We start from the raw sequence: 27,074 nt of genomic DNA, 5'->3' as shown, positions 1-27,074 counted from the left end.
GATGTTATATTATTATATAATATTTACACACATACACATGGCCAGAGTCTTATCTGTCAATAATTGTGTTGCTCTATTGACACCAGCTGAGGATCTGTCCCACATATTCTTATAAATACACAAGTATGTTTATATGTATATATGTGTGCGTATCAATACAACCCCAGTCCTCCAAGCTTGTGTAATACCACACACCTTTTTTTTTTTTTCTTTTTCTTTCTTTTTCCTTTTTTTTTGCTGAACAAGAAGCCAGGTACAACATGTCAAAGCAAATACACTCCTGTTCTCTGCTGTCACCTGATATATTGTACCTGGGTGGTAGAGTCTTAACGTTTCACTACATACTGACAAAAACGGATTCGCAGTCAAAAAGCAATGATGGAGTTAACTGGATTGGGCTGTCAAATCTCTTTTATCGCAGGAGTAGTTCAGGACTGCAGCAGTTTTACTTTGGCCATTTTTTTTATTCCAAGACAATTCCACAAATGAGCTTCTGCTTGATTAGTGTTTTAATGAATATATCTGAATGTACCACAAGTCCACCAGCCGTGACTCGAGAGCCACAGGCTATGATATCCAGATGCTGCCTTTGTGCTCTCAGTTCGTGGTGTTAATGTCAGATACGCTATGGGAGAAAGAAGGGGAATAGTCAAGAAATAAGCATTCTGTGAGGCAGCAATTTCCTTGGACAGAAAACTTCAGCGTCTAACCAGGCACTGGAAAGTCCAGATGGACAGTGAAGCATAGTGGGCCGGGTTCCGAACTGACTTATGCCCTGTGCAGCTCCAGTGACACCAAAGGGGTGTAATGTCAGTGTGGACTTTGACCCTTTGAATAGATCTGGATCACAGAATCCACGCAGGCCCTTTGCTAGAGTTCTTGGCAGTTCTAAGAGCTGCACGGCCGATTAATTAACGACTGTTTGTTAGATACTGTGCAGATAAGAAAGGCACTATGCCTACTAAATATTACTGTGATTCCTTCGGGCAGTGAAATCCTGGCTGAGGTGGAGCAGTGCATGCTTCCTTCTGCTCCTGGACTGATACCTGGTAAGCGACACTGCACAACAAGGTTTATGGCAGTAGGGAACATTTTTTTTCCACTGTAAATTATTTTTAACATTCCATAGAACTTTATTGCATTTTGTGTTAGGCTTTATGAAAAAAAATCTGTATTTAACTTCAAGCCCTGGTAAACATCTTTGCTTATGTTGTTATTTGATTCCTTATTTGAGTATTTCGATTTAATTTCACAGTTCATATACCTTAAAGTTTTCATTTTCACACCCCTCCCCCCCAGCCGACTCTTCAGAAAGACAGGACTGGCCAGGAGCCTGGCCCTCCCTCTCTCTGCCTCCCACTGCTCGCTGCAGGATGGGTGAGGAAAGGCCAGAGCATTTCCCTTTGCTGGCTCCTCCCCACCTCACCCCCCAGTGTGCTCTCCGGAGGCAAAGAATAATCAAGATTGCCTGGGGGTTGTACACAATCTGTATCCCAAGCCCTCTGCTTTCCAACAGCCCGAAAGATACCATCCTATTGGAGAGCTGCGGGCGGGGATATGATAAAAATCCTATGCCCAATAACTCCCTTGACACACCAAGGGCTTTACAGGGTAATGGGGGTGGGGTGTGGGGGGCAGTATTGTGGGGCTTACTTCAAAACAGAAGACCGGGGGCCAGTTCCAAAGTCTGTCTGAAATCAGGGAGAGAGTCTTTTCATTGACTTCAGGCCTGATCCAAAGGCTACTTCATAAGGTCCTACAGTACCGTGATTGGCAGGTTGAAATGTGCTGCGTGTGCAAAGGTGGGACAGAGTGGGGGAAGAAAAACCCAAAGTGAGAGACCATAAATAAATCAATAAAGCCTACACTTGGAGACAGGGTAAAATGTTGGAACGTAGACCTCTAAGTCACTTCGGCACTTTTGAAAATGGGGTAGTTATGTCCACACAGAGAGAATTTGACCCTGTGCTTCTGGGTGCTCGGATAGGGGCAGTAAGCCTCATCATAACCTTGAGCCCTGGTACGTGGAGAAATAAATGATTTTGATACCTTGACATATTTATCATTGTGAGTCTGAGCCAGTCGCCTCTCTGGGTTCACTCGCTAGCTCCTAGAACGGATGGAATAGAATCATGTCTGTTGGAAATCTTTCATGAATTCTCCTGCAGCTGCACAGCAAAAAGAAAGCTACATGTAATGAATTGTCCTCCTCAGATTATTCATCAGGATTTGCTGTTTTGGTTTGTAAACCTGTTGTTCGGATGATTATAAATGGTGATTTGGACAATTATGGGGAGTTTAGGGGCCACAAGGCCCAAAATGGAATATCTAGCTTTCCTACGTGTCGGTTTCCCCCATGGAATTTTGCCTCCCTTCTTCTAATCCAGAACACAGGGACATTTTAGATGGATTATACACTATTTTCACTGTACTTTGTAAAATCCTAATTTTTCTGAGACCTGGGTTTAAGTTGTCTGGAAGGAAAGTTTTGTTGTTGGTTTTGGGTTTTTTGTTTGTTTGTTTGTTTTGAAGATTTCATTTGCACACTTACATCCTACAACTTATTTTTGTGGGGGACAGAACCAGTTGTGGATACCTCTTTTGTGGATTAGCACTTGTTTTGAAAATGCACTATGGGCAAAATCCTCGTGATGACCTTAGACTCACAGATTCAGGCATGCAAAGAAGGATCCAATATTTTGAAAATGTTGACCAGATTGTTATTTTACCATCAAAGAATCCTGGAAGAATTACCATTTACTCTCTACCCTGCCTGGTTCTCAAAATAATCATCATTACATTGTAAAGGATTCTCTCAGAAATATATTTGTTATTCTGTTACCGAGCTTCATCTCCTTTGGACGCACTAGCCAGTCAGTTTTAGACTTGAATATGAAAATTCTATCCTGGAATGTCAAAGGTCCCAATAAATCTGGCAAAAGGAAAACATATTTATTATTCTTGAACAAAATCAACACAGACATATTTATAGCTCTGCACCAGGCAATGCACCCCTCCCAAGAAGAGGAGGTAAAGCCACATTCAAAAAAGGTTAAAACAAAATTATATCATCCCCTCACCAAATGAAGGGCTGTATTCTACTGTTCATCTTTGTACAAAATTCCCATTGACACCAATTTCACTTATTTGTTGATTGATTTTTATGTGCTCAGTGCCATAGCAACTGGGTGGATTCAATAAATTAAATGTGACATCGCATTAAGTTAAACTTCTTGCAGTGGATAGCACATACAGCGCCCCTCCTAGTGCCCTCCAAACAACTATAAATAAACCAGCGATTACCCAGAGTCAAGCAACTGTTTGCAATGAACTCTGAAAATCTGTAAATTTGAGCCCCTGCTGATACATACATATACATACACCCATACATGCATACATATGTTTAAACACAGATGTGAGCATATGTATCACAATAACTGAGTTTTCACAACCGGTGATATAACATGCAAGGCCCTGATCCTGCAATCGCTAAAGACGTGCTCTACTGGACATTAGCGAATGAGCCGACTGAGTTCAATGAGATTGCTCACATGGTAACATTAAGCTTACACATACAGAGCATTTCATAAACTAACTTAATTCTTCATTTATGGATGTCACTCATACTGGTGACATCATTGCTCCATGGTAACAAATATATTTCAGATTAAATAAACAAGTAGCATGAAAAATAGATTAATTTTTGAGTGTTATAATCTATTACCACTCAGCCTCAAACTCCTGACTAATAATAACATAATTATATAGTCACACAATGCTTCTCTATAGCTATTTAATTAACATACTGCGTTTTATTTTATATGGTCATCCAAATTCACGGCAGTAACAGTTTTATGATATTTCACCCAAAATGAGGAGGGACTCTGGCTGCCAGACTGGGAGGCTCAGGAAAGCTTTTTTTGATCCCTTTAACCTGTGTTATATAAAAGAGCTGAGTCCTGAGGAATCATTAGTAACGTTCTGTCCTGGAAAGGAATGCTGTGAATTTCTTGGACAATGATCATGTGTTATCTAGTAGACAGATCCAAGTTGACACTGAGAAATAAAAAGAAGTGGGGAGGAGAGAAATGGGGAGGGATCTGCAAATCTCTGGCATGGCCTTGCCTGGGCTGAACACAGAATGACCACACCGCAATGATCAGAACTGAAAAGAAAGCCCCCTTATGCTAGTAGGTGGTGATATTATGATTAGATGGTGGGCGGTAGCACCGGCTCCTGGAGCCTGAGTGATCTGTTTGCAATTTCATTCTGACACTGACACCCTGACAGACTTTTGTTTTCAAATGGCATTTGGTTAAGCAAACAGAATGGGATCCCGTTAACTTGCCAATCTCTCTTTTTTCTGCCAATCTCAGGATGGCACAGGCAGCTTCCAAAACCTCTTTAATGTGCCATCTCACATCCCTCCTCCTCCTTTTTTTTACAAAAAGGAATAAATTTCTGCAGCAGCCAATGACAGCAGTTTGATATGCATAATAATGAATCAATTGAAATTGACACCTCAGAGGATCAGTGTAAAAAAAAAAACCAACCCCTTATATGAATCAAACTCTTTTTCTCCCTCTCTCCCCCTTACAGTTTTCTATCATTTACAACAATTTGCAATCACTAGGGTCCTGAGCAGCTTGCTGGGAGTTTGGTGTGTGCTGAAAAGTCAGTGATTGGGACTGAAGCTTGTACGGGCTCTGTCTCTTTCCTAAGCACAGATCAATTACAAGGCAGACAAGTCAGTGTCACATGTGATTCACAATGTCAATTTCATGCTAGTGGTAACCATTTAAGAAAGAGCAGTGGCGGTTTTACATTTGATAAGAAATCAACAGTGTTTGTGTTTGTAAAAGACCGATCACAGAGTGTGACAGCTCCACAAGATTGCTATGGAGCATCAGCTACACGTCTGTCATGGACCTATAAGTATTTATTTCAAATGTTTTTTTTTTTTTTAAACCAGGATGTTGAAAATAAACTGTCAGTCTCTATTTACAGCTGTACAAGTAGAAAATACAAAGGCTTTTAGGTTAAATTGTCAGTTAACAGAATTCAAAATAGAAAAAAAAAATATGTACCGCGCTTGCTGGTTTATTACCCATTTGGAAAGAGGAAAATCATTTCTAAATTTGGAGATCCAGATGTCTCTGTTTTGAGTAAACACAGGTTGCATATTTTGGGGACTTTTGGTGCCTTTAATGTCCTGACCTCCATATGTACGTCAGTTCATTATATATAATTTCTATGGTAGAAGTAGATAATTAGGGCCAGACTCTCATCTATTACATAAGTCTCAATCCAGACTACCTTTATTGAAGGCCATGAAGTTGCCCTTTACACTGATGTAACTGAGATCAGAATCTGACCCTTATATTTTCAGCATGGAGCAAATAGAATCTTAGACGCTAGATAATGGGAGCCAGACCCTGATCTCAGAAACATCAGTGTATATCCAGTGTACACTGAGACAATGATGTTGCCCCAGATTTACACCAGAGTAAAAGAGATCAGAATCTAGCCCTTGGTCTTCACCTCCTTTCCTGCCAATTTATAGTTTATCCCCAGTAAAGAATCCAACAATCTTCTCTCCAAAAGAAGGAAAATTTCAGAACATTTTTTAGAGGACAGCTCTACTTGACAGCCATTTATTGTGGGGAAGGATGTCTTTGTGCCTAAAGTTCAGGACTGGGTGTCAGGAGATCTGGGATCTACTCCCAGTTCTGGAGTAAGTCTTCAGGGGACACAGAAAGAAGTTCTTCTGTGCCTTTCTTTTTATAGCTGTAAAACAGAGATAGCACTACCTGCATACCTTGCAGTTGTGAGGATTAATTAATCAACAGTCAAAAGGACTTTAAGATCCCATGATGGAAGAAGTGGAAAGTATTATTTGGTAGGGCTTTGCATTATATCAGAGTATAAATAAGATCAGGCAAAGTTTAGTTATGTTTTTAATTAATACTATTGGGAATGCCCATCTCTGTTCACATTAGCTCTACGATATGATTAGGAGCTGGATAGGAACTGGCAGAAATACCATGGTACTGCCATTCCTACAATGTTCCAAAAGAGTGATCCCAAAAAGCGTGCTCAAAAATACTGCAAGAAAGGCAGACCTGAGGCATTGCATGCTACGAAATTGTGCTGACAAGACGGCTCAGCATTATTGCATGAAGGGAACTCTAGAGAGAAAGTGGAGCTGCTGGAATAGAGAGGATATATCGGCCCTGACCATCGCACTACTGATTGCCATTGGCCTCGATGTGGAGTGCCATCAGTTTTTCTTCAGTGGAGCTACATTGATTTACACCAGCGGAAGATCTAGCCATATAACACCCAGTATGGTCTTCAATACAGACAGACACTTAAGAGAGAGACGCACAGACACACAAGGAAATCTACAATTCTCCACAGCTCTTGGAAGCAATGGGCCCGTTTCTTGTTCAGATGTCCCAGTGTAAATCTGGAGTAAGTCCATTGCCTTCAAAAGAGTTACTCTGGATTTACACGGGGGCAACCACTTGTAAAATCTGGCCCAATTTTTGTATTCAAACATCAATATCTCACCAAAGGAGGTGAGGTGGCTCAGGGGCCTATGTGAAATGAGTTGGACTCAGTCAGTTCCTAGTGAACAGGTGTCACAAAACCACCCTTACAAGTGGCCCCATTGTTGGCAGTTGAGCAAAGAGGCCAAGGGGATGAATTGCCCACTCTGTCCTGGAGCTGGAATGCTTCCAATTAAGGCAGGGAAGTGGCAGTAGCTTGCACTGTCCTTGTTTGAGCTGTGTCTGGTCTATGAATGGAGGGCTTTACTCTCCAGTGCTGTCAAACCGGCTGCTTTATATGCATTAGAAGAACCACCACCAACCTGCCCTGAGACAAAGTTGTGCTTTGTATTGACTTCTTTAATGTTCTGCTAAAGTGTTTTAATTTACCTTTTCCCTTCTGTCCAGCTAGCACCAGGCCTGCCTGGGCTTCTGCAAGGGAATGCTCCAAACCCCTCTTTAGCTGCCTTTATTTTGTGCAAATTAATACTGGGGAGAGCTGGGGAGAGGAGGTGGCTTCTTCTTGTGTTATGCATGATTATAGTAGTGAATAAGTTTTCTAACCAGCAATATAGTTTTTGTTCCCTGGCTGGACTCATTAATTAAAAACTGGAACCCTTTGCTCCATGACATAAGGGTATGTATTTTTTGTAAATATAAAATAAACGCACACACACTTTTTAACTTACGTTAAAAAAGATATTGGAAGATCAAAGTAAAGAATTAGATGCCAATACACGCAGCATTGTCAACCCCAGCATTCAAAAATCATGAGTCGGGGCCCCAAAAGCATGAGAGTATTTTTAAAATGATGTTTTCAGGTTCTTCTTTACTTGCCTTCTGGGGTCTTTAGGGCATGGGACAACCACTCTCTTCACTGACACACCAGGGAGAGAACTGGGCACCTCCAGAACTACAAGCATGAACTGTCCCAGCTTGAGTTAAAGAGCCAGAACTTGGTAGCTGCAACAATTCATATATTCTCTGCAGAGCAGCAACGAGGAAGACTTGAAATTCCTAACTCACCAGTGAGTTCCAGGTGTGTTTGGGGCATGTTTTCCAGCTGTTCCGGGCAACCGTGAAATCTAGAAACTATTTTTTTAGCTGAGATTTCCCCCAATCACATGCTGCCAGGAACAGGGTCTTTCAGAAAAAATATTGTGAGACTCACGATAAAATCACAAGAGTTGGCAATGCTGTGAAGTGAGAGACAGAGTAAGTCACACCAGGACTGATGGAGAAGGATTTAGGCCTACAAAACTGCCTCTGAGATAGTGGGCACATGTCGTGGATGCAGTTGCCCTCATTCAGAAGCCTCGCAATGTGACTGCAGCGTGCAGCTTCAAATCAGGCAACGAGACACTATAATGGGGTTAGTTGTGGGTGTAATAAATTGCCCCTACAAAGTACAGGTGCAGAATTGCAGCCACAATATTGGAGGCCAGTTTGAGCACCTAAGAGTTAAATTGATAAGTGAAGTTTGTGTCAATAGGAATTTTGTACAACAATGAACCGTAGACTATGGTCCTTCATTTGGTGACGGGTAGATATAATTTCTTGTCCCTTTTTTTAATGTGAGCTGGAAAAGTTTACATGGTGGCTCTGATGTCAGCTGATGGATTCCCAGTTCTATGGACAGCTGGTCAAGTTTCACATACCCAGTCCCATTACATGAATGAATTTTGAATTTAACAGTTAACTTTCGATAGAAATCTATATTTCAACTTTGACACCGTTTTGAGTATTAGCTGTAAAATAGGGATCGCAGTACTGAACTCCTTTGTCAAACGCTTTGCGATCTGTGGATGAAAAACATTAGACAGTTGCTAGGTATTATTATTATTATTAGCCCGCTACTATAACATGTGACCATGAATCCCAGCACACATGACACTTACCTGTGTACCATGCTGGTCTGGCATATCCATCGGCTCCTATGACCACGCCTTCTGCTGAGGATTAGCACTGTCTGCAGGGCATCTTAGAAGATTCACTGTGATTTGCACAGCAATGGAAGAGGGAATCTGCATCCAAAGCGCAAAGTTTCCCTGCTGACTCAAGCCAAATTACACCCGCACTCATCTGTTTTGTTTGTTTCAAAATAATTAGTGAGTGAATTAGGTGTTCATGCTGCTAATGAAGGATTAAGGGCCCAATTCTGCAAAATGCTGAGTGTCTCCTGGGAAATGCTGCGTACTCTCCACCTCCATCAGCTCTGTGTTGCCAACTCTCATGAGACTTATGATAAATCAGTGTTTTTGTTAAGGCCCAAGCTCTTGGAGTCATGTGATTAAGGGAAAATCTCTGCTTTTTTTTTTTAAAGTAAATTTCTAGTGTTTATGGTTATGAAGTAAACCTTGAAAGTGTGAGCCCTAAAGGCTCAAAAAAAAAAGTAAATAAAAATAACCCTGAATTTATTATTTTTTAAATGTCATGATTTTTAAACCAATTTCATGTTTTTTTGTGGGTCTGACTCTTGACATATGAATGTCTGAGGCTGGCAAGTCTGTGATCTTCGGTGTGAATGAAGTCATTCAACACCCTCCAGATTGTGCTCAGCACCTTGCAAAATATGGTGGTAACAGTGCTGGCAAGACTCGGGCAAAGTGCAGGCAAGAGATGTGAACGCTTTCCCCGCCCCCACCCGCAGTCCTGGCCTGCAGAACCCTGGCTCTTCCAATCTCATGCACAGCATATGGACATTATTTATGTGGGGATCAAACGCTTTCCTTTGGACACAAAGACAAACTTCTTCCCTTTGATCCACATATGCAACGGCATGTCCAGTTGGATCACCCCTCCCCCTGCACTGATACCTGCCCTGCGAACACCAGAGGATCACCTCAGGCACACAGTTTAGGACCTTACCAAATTCCCCAGACCCTCCTTACAGTGTAGACATCCCTACTCCCAATCACCATCCCACACTATACAAGATGAGCGAGCAGACATCCATCCATACTGTCCTTGTGTCAACCAGCTGCCCTCCCTACTGACCTCTGTCCTAGTACACACATGCAACTCCATTCTGATACACTGGACTAACCTTCACCCCATCTACACTACCCTCTCCTAGAATCAATATAGACACTGGATGGGCTTTCCAATGGGACTTAGGCACCCAATTCCCATTGACTTTCAATGCCTCACTCCCTGAGGGCCCTTTGGAAATGCCATCCACTAGCAATGACTTTCATTCCCATGACCAGGAGCAACTTGGACCAAATTCGACTCTCAAGTACACTTGTGTAAATCCAGAAGAGCCCACAATTTCAAGGGAGTTACTCCAGATTAACCCTGGTGTAAAAGGGAACAGAATTGACCCCTTACTTCAAAGAGACATACAGGCATTCTGAGGGCCCAATTCTCCTCTTCATTACTTCGGTGTAACACTATAGAAGCCAATAGGTATGCACCTGTGTAAGTGAGAGGAGACGTCGGCCTGAGTTACTAACCTTTGTGCTACGTACACAAGCCCCTCTCCTCAGAAATGCACGCACACACCCAGCTAACCGTCACCCATGCAAGCACATTCAGGCACTCGGCTATTCTGTTGCTTCCTGTATATTCGTTGGCTCCTCAAAGACCTTTATTCCACAGAGCTCCCTTGTGGCACTACACCCCAGAGCACACACAAACACAAACCTGCACGCCTACAGCGAGCGGCTTCTCAAGGGCCACAAGTGGAGAGTGTCTGTTTGCAAGCAGTGAATTTTCTCCATGTTTATCCCCTGGAGGGGGTGTTTTGTGGGTTTATTGACTAAATAAGGGTATTGATTTGTTAAGAGCTTTTCTACTTCCTTTCAATGGGAAATATTGTTATCTCTTTCCTCTCCTCCGTACACAAGGTGAGAAGTTCTTTTAGTGAGACCATAAATTTCCATCTTGGCTTTTCTCTGCTGTGTAAACAAGTGTTTGCCTGTCCCTGGGGGTTAATTTGGTCATGTTAAATGTTCTGAAGATACCTCTTGGGCTCCAAGCTTGTAGACTGTAGCTCTAAGGAAAAGTCACATGCTTACATAAGACGCACCCTCCCATCACACATTCTGCATAGTTACACTGTTATCCCCACCACCGCTGACAAACCCCAGGGCACAGACAAGCAGCTGCAAAATCAGGCTCTTTTCAAAGTACACACGTGTTCTCTCGTCAGCCTTTCTTTCCTCCATACATGCACAGGGGCTCGTACATACCTTTCTCAGGGTTGCTACGTTGCGCCCTAGAAAACTCTTGTGTATCTGGTGGAGGGTCCCTGAAAAGCCATCACTGCCTTGAGAAGGGTTTGACAGCAATAGAGGTGACATTGACCGCCTCCCCTTGTGGTCTCATGACATGCAGCTGCACACGCCAGTCTGTTACATCATCTCACCGTAACTAAATGATCTTCCCCTGGAAAAAAGCACAACCATAAAACAACAACGGTCATGCTCTGGGAATAACTCATGGTAAATGTGATTAATAATGAATAAAGGTAACATTGCTGTAATCTCCAGCCTATGGTGGAACAGTAGGTTATTGCTGATCACTAGTGTCAGCGCTACACCTATATTCATAAATGCAGTAGACCGTCCTTCCTGAAAAACAGTCACTGAAAGCTCTGGGAAGCTCCTAAATAGACGTGGTTCTAACACTAACCTACCCCTTTTCCCAAGGAGAAAATTCAGGCTTGTGAGGAAATGTACATCGCAATGTATTTTATTCGTGTCCATAGCAAAGTGGTCTCCGCCCTTTATCAGACTCTTCATGAATCTGTCTCATGAAGAGTTTTCAATGGCTAGATTTTATTGTTCTACTGTTTTATTGAAATCGGGGCTATCTATTCAAATGCAAGGCATGCACTGATTCTAGCCAAAGCACCTCCTCATTCTCCTAACGTAGGAGTGAGCATGGAATACCCATGGTGCAAGAAGGAGAAATGCCTCTTAGTCCTCAATGCACTTTCAGGTGGAGGAGCAGATCCTAACTTTATTGGGGTCTGTGGTTCACTCCACACACACCCAAGCCCTGATTCAGATGTACATCCTAAGTCCTGTCTTCCTACTACACTAAGTTCCTTCTTGGGCTAATTCAATGTTTCTCAAGATTATGACAAACAGGAAAGCCACAGTCCAACTCTGAAACAAACCATTTTAATCTGTTGGGATGCCAGATGAGATTACAGCAAGTCCCATTAAGCTTCAGTGAGCCATATCAGGCTTCAATGGGCTGTGCCAGAACTGGACGGTAAGCCATAGCACGACTTAATGGGCTGTGGGTTGTACCAGCAACGTGTGTCATAACAGATCCCACTGGGCTGTGTCAGCTCCGTTTACCAGAGCAAATCCCAGTGGGCTGGGTGAGATTTGAACTTCATGTCATACATTTCATTTACAGAGCATTGCATAGCTGTGCGAGTCCCACTCGTTCAATTGGGGAGCTTGATAGCTAAAACTTCATGCAACACTTTGGAAATTCACTCCACTATCTTGCATCAGTGGAGAGCCTACGGGGCTGTCAGCATTATGGCTCCCAGGAGGGCTGGCTGTAGAGGCACCATCTTATTGGTACAAGAGGTCTTGTGAAACTGTATAAAATGCATCACAGAAGGTCCTATAGCGCTGTGTCATTCCCAATAGGCAATGCAAACACAGCTCATGCCTTGTAGAAGTATTGGGCTGGATCAACATTATAGGCGCAATCTTGGCTTGACTGAAGTCAATGGCAAAACTCCCATTGACTTCAGTGGATCCAAGACTTTACCCCTTACGTCTCGTGCGTGCATAGCCCATTAGTAACATCAACATGGTGTGCTGGAACAGATCCCACATTGACCTGTGTCTAAACCAAATATTCATCTCTGTGGTCTGTAGCAGCACCATATTGCATCACAAGTGTTGCTAAGCCATGCCAGAACGGGAATAGGTGCCACAGAAGGAAAAGTGACCTGTACTGAGGTCTGAACTGTATTACCACATGATAAGTCAGGCCTAGATTCCATGTCACAGTAGACTCATAGAATATTATGGGTTGGAAGGGACTTCATGAGGTCATCTAGTCCAACCCCCAGACAGATTTTTACCCCAGTTCCCTAAATGGCCCCCTCAAAGATTGAACTCACAACCCTGGGTTTAGCAGGCCAATGCTCAAACCTCTGGTTCCAGTGGACTAGATGAGAATTCTGATGGGGAGTGTGTCATATGCTAGAGGGTTTTGAAAGACTCAGTGGCCTTTCATGGGTGCAAAGGAGCAGGGCTAGTTCTATGGGCAGGCAATCAGAGTCAACCTGGGTACCAATCTTCAGGGGACACTGCCACTCAGGTTGTTTGGTGCGTCTTTTTGTTTTCTTTTTTCTCCACTGATTGGCCAATCGTTGTTGTTGTTGTTGTGGGAACACCAAAAATGTCTTCCTCCCTGGCTGGCAAAACACCTAAGACTGTTTTTGCAAATAAGAACAATATTTAGCCTGCTATTGCAACTGCCAAAGGGTTGAACCAGGACTGAATCTTGAGTGGGTTGAATGCATCTCACAGTCCTAGTTAATAGGCACTACATACATTCGCACATTAAATAACAATTGAAGCAGTCTCTATACTATTGTACTGGTCCAATCTGGTTGTATGAGAAATGAATCGAGTGACAAGCAGATTCCAGGTTGCTAAGCCAATATAGGACTTTATGTCACAGCAAATCCTATGTCACAATAGATCCCATGGGTCTGTGTTAGAAACAGCAGGTAAAAGCAGGTTCCAGGATATGGCACGTAAAAAGAACAGAACATCTGCTGTATGAACATGCCTCAGGATTCCAGGGCCTGATACTGATCTCACTTATTCCTGATTTACACCGCTGTAAGGGAGAGGAGAATTAGGCCCTTAATGTGCACTTTGAACATATGTCACAGCAGATGCGAGTGAGCTGCCCCAGAACCCAGTTGTGTAGAGTAGCAGGTTCTGCTGAGTTTTATCAAACCTGAAGTGTCAGAGGAGGAATTAATAGGCTGTTCTGTGTGGATATGAAAGCACCTAGAGGATAACGGAATCAGAAGCAATAAACAACATTGGTTTACAAAGAACAAATCATGCCAGACAAAGTTGATAGCTTTTTTTGATCAAATTACAAAATTAGCGGATGAAAGGCATACCGAAGATGTAATGCATCTAGACTTTAGCAAGGCATTTGATATAGTGCCTCACAAAATGCTACTTGAGAAATTAATCCAAATTGGCTTAGATATGAGCACCAACAACACGGATTGAAAGAAGTCTGAAGGACTGTAAACAAAGAGGAATGATAAGTGGCAATGTACTGACATAAGGGGATGTGTCCTAGTGCGAAACCATTGGATTGGGGCTAGGCCTGGGTTCATATGACATTTTTATTAATGGGCTGGGGGAAGAAGGAGTAAATGGCTTATTGATACAGGATTGGGCCAGGTCAGGTCTTGAATGGGAGACATGCAAGGTACACACGAGGAGCTGCAGGAGGGAGTTGTGCTGGTGATTCAGTAGGTGGCGCTCATCCGTGTGAGTTAGAAATAAACTAATGCTCCAGCAGGGGGTTATGGGGCACTGTGCTGCTGGAACTGCCATCTTTGGATTTAGATCGAAAACAGAGGTCCTGATTACTTATGGTCACTAAAGATCTCATGGCATTTTTGCAAGAGTATAGTGGTTAGTCCTGGTGTCCAGGCCCAGGTCTAATCAGGAAATTACATGTTGCCTTCTTTTCATCTGGGAACGGGCCAGTTCTCTAAGGGTAAGGTCCGGTTTTGTTTGGCATGTTCGAGTACTTTTCTTTTGCGGTTATACTTTTATGTCATACTTTTACCATTGCCTTTAACAAGGGCAGCAAGCACAGAAAACGTTGAGAACTCTGGATTAAAAATTAAAGAAAGCTGAAGCTTTACCACCATTCAGGTCTGACAGGGTTGCCCAGTTCTCCTGTAACAATGTCATACGGCAGCTATCACGACATCTCCCGACCAGACACTTACGCCTAGCACTAGACTGGAGTAACTTGTTGGCCACACCTGCACTCCCATGCTCCCCTGTCCTGCTCAGGACTTTATGCCTCGCACGTGTACATGGACTATTCTGCAGTTGCTTCTGTGCAGGATCAAACCCTACAAGCCTGATCCTGCTTCCACTGAAGTCAATGGCAAAACTCCAGCTAATTTCAATGGGAGCAATAGCGGGATAAATGTGTTGTCTGGACATGCCATGAATCTGATTATCTACTGTATCGGGGGTAGCCGTGTTAGTCTGTATCTACAAAAACAACAAGGAGTCTGGTGGCACCTTAAAGACTAACAGATTTATTTGGGCATAAGCTTTTGTGGGTAAAAACCTCACTTCTTCAGATGCATAGAGTGAAAGTTACAGATGCAGGCATTATATACTGACACATGGAGAGCAGGGAGTTACTTCGCAAGTGGAGAACCAGTGTACTATGGTTTTCCACTTGCGAAGTAACTCCCTGCTCTCCATGTGTCAGTATATAATGCCTGCATCTGTAACTTTCACTCCATGCATCTGAAGAAGTGAGGTTTTTACCCACAAAAGCTTATGCCCAAATAAATCTGTTAATCAACAAGGAGTCTGGTGGCATCTTAAAGACTATCTACTGTGCGTGTTTTTAAATTCCTTGATTACCTCTGCAACTAGAGAGAGATTGATAGCACATTATAAAGATCAGTCCCATCAAACCAAACCTGCAGCTTTCCATAAAGGTGCTCGATCCAAGCCCACAAACACACTCAGCAGGTCGAGGACTGAGTCAGCATTCATCTTCACCTGCCAGGGTTAGGGAGGGCTGATTTTCATTTAACTCTCATGAGAGAGGCTGGAACAACCTAAGCTAGGAGGGGTTACGCAGGCCCTGATGGCAATCCCCACATTGTGTGCATTCTTCCTGGTGTGTGAATAAGGAATATCTTACTACTCACCACAAGGGAGGGTTGAACCTGTTATGACGTATTCATCTTTGCAAAGACCCGAGTCGGGAACCCGTGAATCCAGTGGCAGGGGCTTTCTTTCTCGAGCTAAAGGAGAATCTTGATAAGCCATCAGTTAGGTAGCACAAATAACCCCTCATGAGCCACCTGCCCAGAGTGATCAAGATCTTCCCAGTAGCACACATGATGCATTCGCTCCTTGCTAGGCAAAACTTACACAGGCAAGCGCATTAGACAGAGTCAAAACTCTGATCGCTTTACCAGATACCTGACACATGGTGGCCATTTCACACAGCCATCAAGCCATCACCCTGCCACGTCTCTGCCACGCGACCGCCACGCCAGACAGCTGTCAATCCAATAACCAAGCCAAATTATCTTAATTTTGGTCCCTGTGCCAGGCATCCCTCCTGCTGATCCCAGCCCCCTGCCAGACAGACGTTGCAGGAATCACACAGCACTACGATTTCTAAAGCAGGCAGCCATGGCTGTGACCCCTACCCCAGGTCTCCCTTTGATGCCTACATCTGACAGATGTTTCCTCTCCCTCTGCCATGCAGCCCTCACTCCAATTCCTAGCAACTAAATAGCCCTTGTTCCTGATCTCCAGGCCAGGCAGACTTCATCTGAACGCCAGTCCAGAGCAGGCTTTGGGAGCTGGGAGGGGAATCAGGTTTGCTTCCCAGATAAAGGCTGGGAAGGATTATGGGCTCTTTAAGCCTGTCTGTGCAGTTGTGTTGGCTCCCTGTGTGCTGACCCATTCGTGTGCTGTATTAGAATTGTAGAGTAATAAATGAACAGTGGAGGGGTTTGTAATGATGATTAGGGACTGAAATTGGCTCAGATTTACAGTGTCACTCAGGAATGGAGGGAGAGGGGGAAAGCATTCTGAGCGGCCTAATGGATCCATCAACTCGTTTTGGCTGCTCAGTGGGCCGAGCAGGGTCACCAGGCTTTCCGCTGGCAGCACAAAGCACTTCAATTTTGTTAGGAAATGTATCAATTTAACTGACTTGAGCAGCACACTGAAAAACCTAATGAATCTGGACTCAATTTTCCGCCACACTGCTTCTGCGAACTGTCGGAAACAATGTCTGTGGTCGGGGGTGAAGGCTGCCTCGGATAGGCTCCCTGCTCTTCCCTTCCTCTGTCAGGGTTAGTGGAGAGAGACAAGCCTGCCTCCTGCAAGCCAGTGACAGCCACAGACCAGGCGCTGCCACTCTCCTAACAATGATGTCATTAAAGGTAAATTGGCCTCTATTTCAGCAGGATGATAGTGCTAATTGAGTGGGAAAATATAATATAGGGAGCTGTTGTCTGCAGTTAAAGGGAGGAGGGGGACAGATTAAATGGCCTACAATAGTGGGTGTCAGGCATGGCAGATGTTGCTTTCTGCTGATAACTGCACTGACATATCTCTAGCTTGTCAAGGCTGGGGTTTTCAGAGAGACTTACGGCAAAAGGCAGCAGATGGCCCTCCTGAATGGGAATGAAGTGCTTAAACAGCCTGGCTGCTGAAGGCAGCTAGTTTGTAAATAGAAGAGTCGGAGGTGTCTTATTGATCCTGCTCGCTGCCCACGAGTGCGGCTAACCAACAGGCAGTGAAGAGGGCCCCAAGCTGCGGGAGTCAGGTTTCGCGGAGGGTCCAGGTTCCTCTCCGGAGTGACTGGAGTTGGCCTTCCGGCTGGATGAGCTGCTTGCACAGCGGATACTCCCAGACCTATGCCCTGGATAATTAGGACCTACCTGTGCATAGTGTCTGAGGTGCATCACCTTCACATCGGAGACTGTCAAACTGCAAAACAAAACTCAGAGAATCTAATCCGCTGACGAAACGGCAGCGCTCAAGTAGTAACACACCAAACGCACTGCCATGACACAACACAGAGAGAAAAGAAATACTAGTCCCACGCAATGCCATACCAACCCCCCGTAGATATACTGCAGTCTCCCACAAACACCCTCCAACAAAACCACACACCAATAGAAAGAGACAGACATTCAAAAATCACACCAACAACAACCCTGCAGAAGAAAGAGCCATACACCCACTTCTCCAAACGCATGCAAAATACACAAAAAGAATCCAATTGTTTCATGACAAAAGGTATATCAGGTTAACATCTATATATTTAATACATCAGATCATCTCAATAACTGTGAGATGCATGGTTTTCCCATTCAGGAACATACAAAATTTAAACACAAAAAGAAATACAAATTCTTACATTTTTGTATTTAAGATATTTGTATATCTCTTAAATATGTTTAGGTCTGGATTCAGATTGCACCCTTGTTTTCCACAGATGGATCTTCACTGACTTCTGTAGAGACCCCTGATCTACACCAGTATGCATGAGAGGTAAATCAGACCCATATTGTTTCAAATGATATGAATAAAAAGGGGATATATATATATATACATACACATGCATATAAACAAACATACCATCTATACGTGTGTGTGTGTGTGTGTGTGTGTAATACATACAGATACATGTTTTACATGGAAATTATACATAATATATAAACTTTGGGAGACTATGTGGGAGTGGTATATGAATATAAACATATCCAGTGTTCATAGAAACACACAGGAAATCCCACAAATGCATCCTCTAGTGATGTCACACAAAAGCTTACCAATTAACTCACAAGCACGTCCACTGATGAAATCATGCAAAAGATATAAAATCCCCTCCCACAAAGTTCTGCAAGCATCCCCTTACATACAGACTCACAAAGGAAAGGTCTGAAGCCCAGGAAATTAAACACTCCAAGTGCTCACACACAAGTATATGCTCTCATGCACGCACACACACACACACGTGCCTCCGCAAACTCCCACATCCATCCACACGATCATTCATACATACTGTCCAACAAATGGAGCTCTCACAGAACAGTAGTTCCATGCTCAGAAATCATACATAAATGCCATCCTGTCACCCAGATTCAGTCCCATTTCCCGTATACATGAGCCTCTCCCATGAGCCTCTCCAAATATAAACACACACGTGCACCCTATTATTAAATCAATCCAAACAGGCAAGCATGGCCTTTCACAAAATCACACAGAGTCTGGCACAAACACTTATCTGCTTACCAAATGACATAAATTGAGTCTGTATACACAAACACATCCACTGACGCAGCTGGAGAAACACATTGCTAATATCCACACAGACACAGATTTACCACTGATACCATCACAGGCATTCTTCCTCACACACGCATCGCCAATAACACAAGCATGCACCTAGGGACAAATTTTGCTCTCACTGAAGTCAACAGAGTTGCTCTGGTTTTATACCTGTGTAGCTGAGAGCAGAATTCGGCCCCTAAAGTCCATATAGACACATATTCAACTCAGACACGCTGAAAGGGAGAGGTTTTGATCCTGATCTGACTTACACCAGTGTAAATCAGGAATTAATTATGTTGACCTTAATGGAGTTAAACTGGTAAGAGGTCAGTCAAAGCTATACTGGTGCAAACATATCTACCAGGCTACAGCTAATGCCGGAAGACCCTACAGCGATTATGCTGTTTGCAGTGTTGTCTCTTTCACCAACAGAAGTCAGTCAATAAAAGATATTACCTCACCCACCTTGACCCCCTACAGAGATTGGCACTGAATCAGGCCCAGAGACCAAATAGGGAAGCACAGATGTTCAGAGGTGTGTCCACAAACATGTCATATGCACATGCATCCTTAACACACACGCCCCTGTGCATGCCCCCAACGTCACGGAGAGACACATGCACATTCCCAGACATGCTGCTGCACACACACATTTGTGCAAAAGTGTGTGATTCCCAGCCCTGTGAATGTCCACCCAAGTAGGTTTCCATGCTGGGCTTGTGTTCCTATGAAATGCAGACACACATGCAGTGTAATGAACCTCTCCTCGACTGTACTTACGAGCATTCTGCATGGGCTCCTCCTTGGAAGGACAAAGGAAGCAAGGTGGTGCTTGAACTTGGAAGATGATTGAGATACTCGCTCCTGCTACATGTAGTGTCACTGGCCTAAATTCTGCTCCTGCATCCATCCATACAGATCCTGTTTGAAGTCAGTGACTATTGGGCCTGTCTACCTGCCTTGCCCTAATTGGCCCTCTGGCTAGTTACCTCTTCAAGCCCCACTGATTTCAATGGGTTTGCTTGGATGTAACTGAAAATAGAATTTGGCCCCTTGCCTTCCTTAAGAGGGAAGCCATGTTGGAGGAGCCCATCACACCTGCAGGATCTTGTTCTTTCCCACTGAGCCTGCTTTCCGTCATGCACTAGCAAACGGGGGAAAAAAGGCCAATCAATGCAAGGTTCATAGTCACCTGAATGAAAGGCCCAGTGCTGCAGAGAGACATTTCCAGGGCTACCAGATTTAAAGAAACTTGGAACTTACAGAAAGCAGGTGCCCTGGTACTCCCACCTTATGGCCAGTCTTCCGATGCCAGTGCAGCCGCCCAGTCTCCATCTCTGTGTGGGTTAAACCTACCAGCCTCACACCACTGCTCCTTCTCCTGGATGTGATCAGATAATTTTAGTACTTCACAAGGAAAAGGCTTTTCCTGCCCTCCACTGAGAGGCGAGGGGAGGAGCAAAGGGAGCCGACCACCCCTGCAAGTGACACACAGCAATGTGCTGGCACTGGGACAAAAAGATTCTTCTACTGTGGGACAGGGACACTGTTGCAAATGTTCTCCTCACCACCACTCTGGGGAAAGCATTCTCACGGGGGCTGGGGCCTTTTGTGGATATATCCGGTCTAGAAGTTGCCCAACCACATTTAGGGTTTATTTTGCCACACCTACGTCAAAACAGAGACTGAACAGGAGACAGCATGGGGTGTTAACTTGCTCCCCTCTCCTTTCTCCTCTTTCAGTTTCATTTTCTTGTCTTCTTTGCTTTTCCTGTCTTCTCTAATTCCCAACTACTTCTTTTCTCTCCCCCCCCCACGCCTTTCTTCTTCTTCCTCCCATCTTCCTCTCCCAACATTCCCTTTGTTCTTCATGGTCGTCCCTTCCCTACTCTACCTCAGCACACATTTACTTTACCCTTTTTGTTCCCTTCTACTCTCCTCTTTCTCCTGACTTTCTCTTCTCCGCTTTGCCTTCACCTCTCCTTTACCTTTCCTTCTTTTCCTTTCCACACACATCACTGTCTCTACCTTTTCTATCCCTCTCTTCCTTTTCCCCAACACTTATTAATGGCTTCCATAGGTCACCTATATTCCTACATCCATATTATCCTTTGCTGTATTTCTCTAGTGACAGTGTCTGGACTCAGGAGGTTTCACTCAACTAAACCTACAAGCTTGGTTTCCTTGCCGCGTGGCCATGTTTACTTGGACTGCTCCTGCTATCAAATATTGTAATTCAGAGTCACCCTATAAATTATACAACTGCATGTACAGACACAAACCTAACTGAATTTTACTACGGCATTGCTGAAGTTTAGGGACTTGGCTGCTTTTCCATTCGGCAATAGGAAGACCATAATTTTACACATGATCAAGGCTCAAACATGAAAACAAACACTGGCTAGACAGATGTTGAGCCAAGACCCTCTGTTTCTCACCCATTACTCTGCTTATTACACAACACTTTTCTCTAAGCCGTTTCTACAAACCTAGGTAACCTTCTGCTATCCAATCTCATAACCACCAGTTTCTCTGACATCACAAATTCCTAGCTCTGTCTCAGCTGAGCTGAGTGGAGTTTTCTGTTCAATATCCCTTTGCCAACATAATATGGCTGGTACATGTAGTGGTGTCCTAGAGATTCTTAGGGGTTTTGATCCAATAACGGGTAACGCTCAAGCAAAAAAGGGACAGTGCGGTATAAAATAAGAAGGGAAAATGAGGGCAGATTTGAGGTGTGATTCTTTGCTCTAGTTTGGATTATGGATTTTATGTCCCATCCATACGTATCTATCCAGTGCTTGGAAAGTCCATTGTCCATCATACAAGTAAACAAACCTGCCTCGACCCCCTTGGGCGCCAGCCCCTCTCGGCATGACTCTGGAAAAAGGACCCTTCGATTTAGCAAGTAAGCAGCTCGGTCTGTCCCGGAGGAACATAGAGAAGCTCTTTCCACAGTCTGAGGGAGGAACGCTGCCCTCTTTCTGTACAGTACATAAAGAAACTCACTCTGCACGGAGGGAGCAGGTTCTTAACGGATAGCCCAGCATTTACAGTAATCAAGAATGATTCAATTGACAGGTTTGTGTGGTGTTTGTTAATTTACTTGAGCTTCATTCCTGGGAACAGCTGGCTTTATCCCAGCAGGACTGTGCCTCTCACTGGCCCACCTGCTGCTAGACAGACGGGCTTTGGGTACAGTTGTAGTTAAAGTTTAGCAGGCAGATATTGCTGGCCATTAAAAATCTAAAACTTCTTGAAAGACTCATGTGCAGAAAATGGTTTGGAAGCAGAGACATTGGCTCTAGGCTTTGCTAAATGGTTTCACTTGGGTTTGCAGAGCAGTTGAGGAGCTGAGAGAGCTCATTGTGCCATTAGCACATCGCCAATTGAATTACCAGGGTGATGCCACCGAACACAGGATTCAGAAAGAAATAACGTAATGGTCAATTATATACTATCACTGGGGGCTTTTTCAAAGGAGCCTAAGGGAATTAGACACCCAGTCCCCATTGAAAGTCAACAGGAAAAGGGCACCTAACACCTTAGTCTTCTTAATCTCCAGCCTACATATTTATATAATATTAATATAATTATTCCTATTGCCTTAAAAAAACAGCTCTCTCTTTTATTGTCAATGTGGAAATGGATTTTTAAAAAAAACCAAAACAAATAAAAAGATGCAAAAATTCCCTAGCATGGAAATATTTTTCAGCGTATTTTTTTTTTAAGTCAGTATTAGGTTTCAATGTAATTTATTTTCCATTTTATGGATGTGTCCTGAACCTCAGAAATTCCTCGGGGAAGTTAAAGCTGGAGGTGACGTGGGTCAGTGGCTAGACCACATGGGCCTGGGAGTCAGGTGACCTGTGGTCTAGTCCCAGCTCTGCCATTTGCTGTCTGCTGGATCTTTGGCAAGTCACTCCACCCCTCTGTGCCTTTTTCTTCTTCTGTAAAATAGGGACAATGACACTCACCCTCCCCTTTGTAAAGCCTATGGAGATTTAGGGTTCAAAAGGGCTGTACGAGGACTGATTCCATACCACCCCTGTGGGCATCACCTCCCACCTTGCATTGCTAGGATGATGGTGGGCCCATGATTTCACATGATCCCTAACACCAGGACGTGCTGCATTGAGGGAGGTCCTCGTCATTGTGCCATGCCTCCTTTCCACCAGCCCCAGGATGTTTAGCGTTCACACTGGCAGTGAGGAAACTAGTGCTGTTGAAGCCACCCCCTGGACACCTGCTTCGCTAACAGGACCATCCCATTATTCCCACTGTTAGCTAGGTGACAGGAACTGAGTCATTGGGCCAGCCCAACTACACTCTCCTTGGGGCTGGAGGCTCTTCTTGGGATGCCCTTTCAGCCTCCCAGATCCCACCTGGTCACTACTAAAGAGACTGTGAGAGAGCCCATACCCAGCCTGAACTCTACCTCATCTCCCCCAGCCTGAGGGACTCCACATTCCTCACGGCAGCAGGAGATTTCCATTGCTGTCCACATCCCAGTGCTCTGAACAATCCACCCCAGGAGGCAGCTTCCCTTCTGGGGTTCTGATCAGATATGCCAAGCCCGTGGAAAAAAACACAGAAATTGGGCTTGTTTTTGGCTTAATTGGCTTGGGAGTTGCTTGATGGCTAGTATTTTGGCTTGTCATTTGCTTGTTTGGCTTGTAGCTTGTTGCTTATTTTTTTTATCGGCTCCCAGCAAGCAGGGGCAAGGGGGGAGAGAGTCAGTGGGCTCAGCACAATCCCAGACCTCACGCCGGAGGGAGCTAGTGACATGGAGTGTTGGGGTTCTTCGGGCTTGGCTTGTTTTGGCCTTGTTTTGAAATGAGATTAGCTTGATTTTTTGGGGTTATTGTGAAAGTCGGGGTGCTTATTTACAACGTGAAAGTTGGCAACTGTGGTTCTGATACCTATAGATCCATCCATCTTTGATTAGAGCTTTGTGTACCTTTACAAATGGGCAACTGGCAAGGGTCACGGTGGATGAAGGGCAAAGAGAATGTGCTCTGATTGAAGTGGAATCAAAGTATTTTGGTAGCAACCTCAAGCCCTATGTGGTATTGGGGAAAGATACTGACAGCGCATTGGAAATCCCTGGGGATGGAGTAGGGATGTGAATTTTATGGGCCTTGCTGTATGGTACAGTCCTTCCATCAGAGTTTTGGCGGGAGGCCTGGGGAACTCAGAGTTGACTCTTTTAGGTGATTGTTTGCATTACAGTAGCACCTAGAGGCCCCAGCTGAAATAAACACTTCATTGTGCTAAGTACTGTATCATCACAGATTAAAAGACAGTCCCGCTCCCCAAAAACTTAGTTTAGACAAGACAGAAAAAAAACAGGAAGGAAAACAGAGGCCTGGAGAGCTGAAGGGACTTGCCCAAGGTCACCCAGCACTTCAGTAGCAGAGTTGGGAATGGAACCCACACCTCCGAGCTCCACTAGCCTATGCTGCCTCTGCCATTACATTATCTATGGCACTTGGAGAAATATAAATATATTTATTTAGTGTGGGCACTTTCACAGGTCCAGAGAACATATACAAGATCACACATGGTTCCTCTATTGAGAGAAATATATCTTTGTCCAAACATGCTATATACATACCAGCACATATTAGTTATATATTAATTATTATTATATTTCTATAGTGGTAGGGCCAAGCAGCCTCAGTCATGGATCAGGTCCCCCATTGTGTTAAGCGTTGTACAAGCACAGAACAAACAAACAGACAAGCCCTGGTCCATGTAGTAAGTAAAAATGACTCCCCCAGAATGGCTAAATAAATAACACTAGCGTTATTATGGGCACACTTTATATTAAAGACCCGTTTATCAAAAGTCAATAAATCAAACAGATGTTGTAAGCATGCTACAGACCTGAGTGGTGTGGGTTACAGATGGTCATAAGCCTGTTGACCTGTTAGATTCTGACAACTGATTTATTTGTCTGTGTATTTAATAGATGTTTTATCATTTATCTTTTATAAACAACTTATAAATGGAACCTAAAGTGTGACCTATATACTATTAAGCTAGATGTATTTAAGACAGATGTTTAAGTAACATTTAGAAGTAATATATTACATTATAGCCCATAAATAGGTTCATTATATTTAGTTTTATTTTTTATTATTATTATTTTATTATTTATCACTACTCTCAAACACCGACATCTCCATTGGCTTGGTCATTTAAATCAGATAGACACCTACCAGAGGATCTCCAGTATGGATGTTCCAAGGTCACTGGACTGATCTAGGCTCAGATTCAAGGACATTTGCAAGAGGGACTTGAAAAATTTCAGCATCAGCCCTGCAAGCGGAGAAGACGCAGCTAGCAATGGGCTACACCAGAGGGCTGCGCTGTGTCTAGGAGTCAAAGAGGCTGACAAGAGGTGGTTGAGAGAGAGAGGAAAGCATAGCAGGCCTCAAACACTCGTCTGTGCCAGCTTCACCCTCTGTCCCTGCATCTTACACCCGCACTAGTTCTGGCAAGGACTGTTGCTCAAGAATTGGTCTTTCTAGCCACGCATGATCAGTGGTGCTGGAACAATTTTTATAGTGGGGGGCGCTGAAAGCAGAAACAATGTATGTGGGTTGTTTCTACCACTGCAAGCCAGGGGGTGCAGCAGCACCCCTAATTTCAGCACCTATGCTCACTCTGCTTTAGCATGACACACGGTAACAGACCTGCTTTGGCACTTCCACGCCATCTTTTGAGATGGACAGTTGCCACCAACACTATTTCATTATACTCAAAATGTATGCTTTACTATAATTCCCTATGAGCCAACTGTATGAATGTCAAAATTTACAGTGCTAATTTTCCCACTGTCCATCTAATTGCATCCTGTAGGTTTTTGGTAATGCCCATTCATTGAAGGACCACGGGGTTGTGGCATGTTCTTTCCACTGATGCCCACTCCTTTGTTCCATTCTTCTATGACTCTTTAACATCTCACATCAAGCACGGGATCAGCAAAGTGGCTGTCAGACATACGCAAAGGCAACACCTAACTGCATTTAAAAGCTTGAACCAAAGTCACATACTGGCTGAAAACCAGGAACCAAGTGTGCCACTGTGTGAGCTGAGCAGAATCCATTTGTTACTTTACAAATCCAGGAGGCTTAGCCAGTTTGTAATACAGTAAACAATTAATCGTTTTGATTCCATAGCGCTCTTAATGCAGGCATCTCCTGTGCAGCCTAGGTCTAGGTCCCCAACAGGGAGGTGCCCTGTGTAATCTTTGGGAAATAAGTACAGAGACTGGAAAGATGGAGTGGTAAGCAGTATCAGAGGTTGTGCACCAAGTGGATGGGGAACGTAGAGTTGAAAATGGCTTGGAAAATACATAGCAAATGGGAAGCAATTGAGTATTCTGATCCTTTATATCTTTCCTTTTTCCCCTTCTTTCCTTCCTTGTTGTCTAATAACCATTTTCTGTATCAGTGCCATTATCATAGCTTGTAAGGCACTGTATAGTCCAGTATTAGATTTAAATTAACTCACACTATCAACAGCTGCTGTTGAGACACTGGTAGGGCCTAGCAGCAGAGAAGGAATTAACCTGGACTGGCCTATTTGTGCAAATGCCTGATTGTACTACAGGGCTATGGCTCAGTCACTTGCTGGTGTTCAAATCAAGTTTTCAGTGCTTTGAAGTGGTTTCCCCTTTGAACAAAGCAGGATATTTTTAACCTATTTAATATCTAGATAGAGGAGGCTTTTCCCCCAGGATACGAACAACAAATACTGAATTCATGGGCCAAACATATCCCTGGTACAACTCCAGTGAAGGCAATAGAATTACAACAGGGAAACATTTTACTACCAGCTCCCGTACAGCTTGTTTGATCAGCAGATCTCAAAGCACTTTACAAAGTTTACTTTACAGTATTTAAAAAGGGGTGACTTGGGTAGTTATAGGCTGGTCAGCCTGACATCGATCCCGGGCACAATAACAAATTAAAGGAGAGTAATATAATTAACGACAATCAACCCGGGTTTAGGGAAAATAGATCTTGTCAAATGAACTTGTAATCTCATAAAAAAAAATCAAATTTGTGTGATGAAAGAGTGCTGATGTAACACACTGAGGCGTCTGTGGGGCAACTGACTTGGTACTGCACAACATTGTGATTACAAAATCAGAATGATAAAAAAAATCAGTATGGCGCACATTTAACTGGTTTAAAATCTGGCTGACTGACAGGTCCCAAAAATTGTAAACGGGGAATCATCAAGAAGCTGTGTTTCTAGTGGGACCCCGGAGGAATGACTTCTTGGCCCTATGCTATTTAACATTTTTATTAATAACCCGGAAGAAAACAAAGTCAAATAACTACTGACAAGGTACTGTGCAGACGATACAAAGATTGGGAGAGTGGTAAAAAACAAAGAGGGTGGGTCACGGATATAGACCGATCTGGATCGG

The 27,074-nt window shown here is 43.7% G+C and overlaps 1 protein-coding gene across 4 annotated transcripts in view; it reads right to left on the bottom strand.

The window, feature by feature from the left end:
• Window positions 1-367: 367 nt before the first annotated feature.
• UNCX (UNC homeobox) overlaps window positions 368-27,074 on the bottom strand; it is a 75,501-nt gene continuing 48,794 nt past the window's right edge. Inside the window, exons 3-8 of one of the 4 annotated variants that reach the window (XR_008446398.1) lie at window positions 17,230-17,278; window positions 15,475-15,570; window positions 10,745-10,940; window positions 2,843-2,932; window positions 2,050-2,168; window positions 368-625 (exon numbers count right to left, since the gene is read on the bottom strand). Coding sequence is in view for 2 of the 4 variants with exons in the window: in XM_054041097.1 (XP_053897072.1) it covers window positions 13,494-13,552; window positions 15,475-15,570; window positions 17,230-17,278 (204 nt within the window). In the remaining 2 variants the exon portion in view is untranslated. Of the gene's footprint in view, window positions 626-2,049; window positions 2,169-2,842; window positions 2,933-9,881; window positions 9,968-10,744; window positions 10,941-13,303; window positions 13,377-13,399; window positions 13,553-15,474; window positions 15,571-17,229; window positions 17,279-27,074 lie in introns of those variants that run through there. The other 3 variants (XR_008446399.1, XM_054041098.1, XM_054041097.1) reach the window with 3 other exon arrangements.

Source organism: Malaclemys terrapin, chromosome 10, assembly GCF_027887155.1.
Source record: "Malaclemys terrapin pileata isolate rMalTer1 chromosome 10, rMalTer1.hap1, whole genome shotgun sequence".
Lineage (NCBI taxonomy): Eukaryota > Metazoa > Chordata > Testudines > Emydidae > Malaclemys > Malaclemys terrapin.
The sequence above is the reverse complement of the archived record's forward strand: the minus strand, read 5'-3'. Positions and strand labels throughout refer to the sequence as shown.